This window comes from Bufo gargarizans, chromosome 2, assembly GCF_014858855.1.
Source record: "Bufo gargarizans isolate SCDJY-AF-19 chromosome 2, ASM1485885v1, whole genome shotgun sequence".
Taxonomy (NCBI): Eukaryota; Metazoa; Chordata; class Amphibia; order Anura; family Bufonidae; genus Bufo; species Bufo gargarizans.
In genome coordinates, this window is record NC_058081.1 from 642,377,043 (window position 1) to 642,383,042 (window position 6,000).

Below are 6,000 nucleotides of genomic sequence, written 5' to 3' on the forward strand. Positions count from 1 at the left end.
TAATTATTTACACGCATTTCCAAGGTTTTTAACTATCTGGAACAACCCTTTTAAAGGGGACCTCTCAAGTTCTACTACTGCCTGCTCACGCACCAATCTTATGCTGACAAGATATCTTAAAGCCTGAAAATCCCTTTAACCTCTTAAGGCCGAGATCACACATGTGTCCCCAGTTGTACTCCAGCTATATTTGCGTCAGATATAAATTCAAAATCTACAATTAAAAATGTGAGGAGACGTTTCCAGAGGGTTTTTCCAATTTTAGTCTGACTTTTGAGGGGTTGTCCCATTAAGACAACTGATCCTTTGTCCGAAGGATAAGGTGATAAGTGTCTGATCCAACCTATGCCCCCCCCCCCCTCCTCTCTGTTCAGAAGAACGGGGGTCTGTGCTCCCCAATTTGAACGGAGCAGCTGTCATGTATGTGCCTGCTGCTCCATTTAGCTCAGTGGAGCTGCTGAAATATCTGAGCTTTATAGTTTTAATGCTCTTTTAATAGAATTTACTCATTCTTCTATTTCACTTGTACTATCAGGTAAGATGTGATAATAAATTACACTAATTTTGTATTTTCTGCCTTTGCAGCAAATGCAGCAAATGCCTTAAGACCCTTGTAGTGCTGGGAATGCAGTTAGAGATCTGAGCACTAGTCGCTCTAGGGGCCCACCCATGCAAAGTATTTTGTTAACTGAATTTGGCACAGATCCAACAACAAAAATTGCAAGATGGCTATGCAGATACATTTTGCCATTAAGTGCCCAAAAAAGTTACTTAGTGCCCAGATAGATGTTTGCAGCGTCTGGATAAGTAGATGTATTCAGTGTCTTACTTAATGGATGTTTGCAGTGTGTGTATAAATAGATGCAGGCAGCGTCCAGATAGTTAGGTAGATGTATACAGTGTGCGTATAAATAGGATGTTACAGTGTCCAGATAGATGTATACAGCATCCAGATTAGTAGATGTATTCAGCGTCTTACTGAATTGATGGATGCAGCATGCGGATAGATGGATGTAGCAGCGGGCTGCCTCTGGATAGAGGGATTGGATAAGATTAGAATAGATCAGATCCCATCCCGCTTAGGTAGCCAGTCATTAAAAAGCAGTGACTATGCAAATTCACCTTGAAGAGATACAGAATTATGAATGTTTGTCTGGTGTTTGCTACAACTGTATACCGTTATTCAGGATAAAAAACTAGTTTAGGACATAAAACTGTCATTATGCTTCTGTATCTTTAAGGTCCAGCAGGGGCACACAGCATTAAGGCCTCATGCACATGGCCGTTGTTTTGGTCAGCACCCGAGCCGCAGTTTTTGCGGCTTTGATGCGGACCCATTCACTTCAATGGTGCCGCAAAAGATGCGGACAGCACTCAGTGTGCTGTCCGCATCCGTTGCTCAGTTCCGTGGCCCCGCAAAAAAAACATAACCTGTCCTATTCTTGTCCACACTTTGCGGACAAGAATAGGCAGTTATATTAAAGGCTGTCCGTGCCGATCCGCAAATTGCGGAATGCACGCGGATGCCATCCGTGTCTTGAAGATCCGCGGTTTGCGGACCGCAAAACACAACGGTCGTGTGCATGTAGCCTAAATCTGTATAATGCAGTGCACTCCTGCAAGACGAGCAGTGTCCAGAACGGAGGATCTCGCTCACACACGGAGCATGATTTCCAGACTGCACACACTTGTGTGAATGAGCCCTTATACAGTGTCCAGATACATTAAGGTGCAGTTTAGACAGTGGTCTGCAGTGGTGCAGAGGTTAGTACCAACATCCATAGTGGTATGGGTTGGGTAAGGGTTCTGATACCACAAGGAATATCCACCAACCAAATTTCTAACGGTGCCTTTAGATTTTTGTAAATGTAGGGGATCCTCTGTATTGGCTATACGCATACACAATCATTTTGAAGCAGTAATGCCATGGACTATAAAAGAATATTTATATCTATGTATATTTTTTTTTATTAACAGGGCACCACGGAGTAATGAACCAGCCTCACATGATGCCGTCCTCAAATTTCCACATACGTCGCCCCCTTCCTGCAGATGACATCCAAGATGATTTTGACTGGGACTCTATTGTATAGCGCCATTACAGACACATAGCTCTACTGTCTTGTTACCCCACGTGTTGTTGGTATAAGTGACCATGAATGTGATGTGAAAGAAAAGAGGAAGGTAAAGATATCCAAGTGCGGAGCAAAGCACAAAGAACGTCTGCCACTGATGACAATCAACCCTCTGCGTAGCAGGAGAAATGATATTGATGCTTATGAGTTGACCTGTAATTCAGTGCTCTGCAGCCTGCCGCTCACGGGCTGTTCTCAGAATACAGCCTCCAGTATCTCCTGCTGGGGCATGCTTGCAGTTGTAGTTTTCCGGCAGGACGCAGAGCACCCCTGTGGATCATGTTGGTCTCCCTGACAAGCTGGAGCCGCTCCGATTGTCCCGTGATTCTTGACAGCGTATTCTGCTTTCTGAAATCTTGCAGAATCTCTCTGAGCACTGTCACTTATCTACGTGCATTTCATTATCCCTACCCGGACAGGTGGCATTTTATTTGGGACGCTCTCAGTCCGTTTTGTGTCTATATTTATATGAGCTAGGTGTAGCGCCATTGTGTTGCTCTTCTGTTTAGTTTTTTTTATGTGATTCACGAAGGAATTTTTATTGTTACACTGCCATATAACAAAGCAACCACCATCCGATGACACTGTGACAGTGATTGGCAGAATGTCATTATTGAGATGTCTTATATGTGAGGGGATGTTAAATACATCTGTATGTGACACACACTGCATAGGGGCTTCTCCATTCCTTTTGTTACAATACAAGTTGTCAAAGAAGATTGCCCCTCACTCGCCAAGCGCTGTGTCCTCTTCGTACAGCTAATCGGTGAGGGTGCCAGGAGTCGCACCGCCACTGATCAGATATTGATGACCTATCCTGAGGACAGGCCATCAATATCCAAATCCCAGAGAACCCCTTTAAGGAGCAGCTGACAGAATATCTCCTTGCAGTGGGATGAACCCCTGCTAGACTGTTCTTTTGTGGTTCCATTCAAAGCTTCATAGATTTCTGTTGCGTTCTGTCCTTTATCATCGGTTTGGTTTCTCCTTCTCCTCTTAACCCCAGACTGGACCGTTACCATCCACTTTTAGTCCTCTTTCACACAAACGAGTTTCCATCCGGGGGCGATCCGTGAAGTAAACGCATAGCATCCGGACCGAATCCTGACCCATTCATTTCAATGGGTCTGTGCACATGATCAGTTTTTACACGTTCAGTAAAAATTGCAGCATGTTCTATATTCTGCGTTTTTTATGCAGCCCTGGCTCCATAGAAGTGAATGGGACTTCAGTGAAAAACTATAGGCATCCGGATGCAATGGGCCAGATTTATCATTAGCTCAGGTCAGAATAATGGAGTGAAAAAGTCTCAAAAAAGTCCCAAAGGCTAAAACTGCGCACAAATTTGCGACTTTTTTCTGCTCTGCACTATGCTCGCCAGTTTTCTGAAAGTGGGCGTGTTTTCTTATGTAAATGAATCTCTAGACAGATTTACTATTGGGACTTTTTTAAAAAGCCGCAAAAAAGTTGCAAAAAAGTCGCAATTTCACTCCAGTGAGGACCATGCTTATCTTATGAGACTTTTTAATAGAACATGCGACTTTTTCATAAAACGTGCGACTTTTTCATAAAGATGTGCGACTTTTGTAAAGCTGCTTACTGACCGATAAACTGCTACCGTCAAACCACATTTATTACAGTCTTAAAGGGCCGATCATGAATCTGACTTGGCTAAAACTGACTTTAGCCATATGTGAAAGTGGAGTGAGCTGTCAGAGTCATGATAAATCTGGCCCAATGTGTTTTCACTGATGTTTGCTAGAAGATGCAGTTTGTAATTATTCATTTTTTTTGTTTGGTTTTTCACTCGTGCAAAAAAAAACACATGAAAATCTGAACTGAATGCAATTGCAGACAAAAAGTAAACTTGTTTGCAAAACAATCCATTTTTTCCTGAATAGATCCTGACACAATCCTTATCGCTTGTGTGAAGGAGGCCTAAATTAGATTACCGAATCAATGACTTGGAGTGGATTGGGGGACTTGTTTTCACATTTGTATGTCCACGTTGTGTGAAAATCGCTGCACTGTGTGTCACTTACTGAAGTGTTCTCACCTTTTACTGCTTATGGTCAGGGGTAGTTGCTGTGGAACTACATGTCCCAGCTTGTGTGCCGTCTTCTTCTAAGAACACGATCTTCTCTCCTGTCTTCATGGTAAATGGGATTTTCTGCAAAGGAACCTTGGATTTTAGGGCCTACTAGTGGTTCCAAACTGTGGCTGTCAGGACCTGCTGGAAGTTGTAGTACTTCAGCAGCTGGCAACCACTTCTTATTATCTGCCATTCAGTACATTTATTAGTGGGTTGGAGTGAAATTCGACATCTGTGGCCACCTTTACCTTGATGGGTAGCTGTCACCGAGAAATTAACGTGTATAAAATGTAAGTACGCTGGGACGTATTCATAAAAAGCGGTTCAAAGTCGTGGCAGAGACTGTAGCAACCAATGAGATTCCAGCTGTCCGATAAAAATGTGGCGATCTGATTGATTGCTATGGGGAAAATACTCTTTATTAAAGGCACGATCCAGGATTCCAAATATAGCGCCATGCCTATCCGTGTTCATTTACATCAATGACGCTGAACTGCAATACCAGGCACTACCCATGTACAGGGGTGACGCTGCTCTGGGACAAGATGCAGTAGTACTACAAATCCCAGCATCCACTTTTAGTAAAGAAAGCTGCTACCATTGCTTGTAGGGTATGCTGGATGAGTGACGCGTAGTCACGGCTCCATACTGCCTGTACTATATGCTCCGCCGTCTCCAATCACTCAGTGCTTCTGTGTTGTCGTTACTTTGTTCATACCTGTGCAATATCGCCATTGCAATATCATTATGTTTACATTTTTAGAGCATATTCCCTAGTCGTCGAATCAAGACTTTTAGACCATCGTATAAATTATTCTCTTATAAATATAGAAGGACAGCCGGGGCACGGGACAATTTATCCATATGCTGGCCTTGTAAACCCCCAGCAACCAATCACAGAGCAGTGTACGAAATGAAAGCCGAGCTCCTGATTGGTTGCAAAGGGCACCAATGCCAGGCAGTCTGGATCAGCAGATGCGTGCCTATCGTGCAATAGGTGCCATCACCTGCCCATGTTATTTTAGGACAGAGATATATGTGTAAATACATAATTTTATGTAACAGTAGGAAATAATGATGATATCATGCAGTTTGCACAGCAGGATTAAAAAATAAAAACTGTACAAGGTATGCAGCCCCAGACCATGGACTGAAAACTTGTAGTTTGCCAGAGCCTTAAAGGGGTTCTCCAGAATTAGAAAAGCATGGCTGCTTTCTTCCAGAAACAGCACCACACCTGTCAACTGGTTTTGCATGGTATTGCATATCGGCCCCAATCACTTAAAGTGGAACTGCACTACCAGCCACAACCCATGGACAGGTGTGGCGCTGTTTCCGGAAGAAAGCAGTCATGTTTTTCTAGATTAGTGTGATTTATTGCTTTATGTCAATCATTTTATTTTAAAGGGAGCTCGTTACCCCCATTAGACTAGGGCTGGCATGCTCAACCTGCGGCTCTCCAGCTGTTGTAAAACGACAACTCCCACAATGCCCTGCTGTAGGCTGTTCGGGCATGCTGGGAGTTGTAGTTTTGCAACAGCTGGAGGGCCATAGGTTGAGCATGCCTGGACTAGGGCATCTGCACAATAAACAACCATAGCTGAGGTAGTCGGTGCCAGGGTAATCACTAAATGACCCTAAAGTGTCAATTAAATAGGTTTTCCCCTCTATTAAAGGGGATGGCCTAGCGCCAACACTGCCTGATCGGTGGAGGTTTGACTGCCATGATCTCCATCCATTACCTGTAATGCCACCCAAGGGGACCATGCTCAG

At 43.7% G+C, this 6,000-nt stretch overlaps 1 protein-coding gene across 1 annotated transcript in view; it reads left to right on the forward strand.

Moving 5' to 3' along the window:
• The window catches only part of FOXJ3 (forkhead box J3), a 97,246-nt gene extending 93,891 nt beyond the window's left edge, over window positions 1-3,355 (forward strand). Inside the window, exon 13 of the mRNA XM_044278391.1 lies at window positions 1,978-3,355. Within this exon, the coding sequence (XP_044134326.1) occupies window positions 1,978-2,093 (116 nt within the window). The 3' untranslated portion in view covers window positions 2,094-3,355. The remainder of the gene's footprint in view (window positions 1-1,977) is intronic.
• The last annotated feature ends 2,645 nt before the right edge of the window (window positions 3,356-6,000 follow it).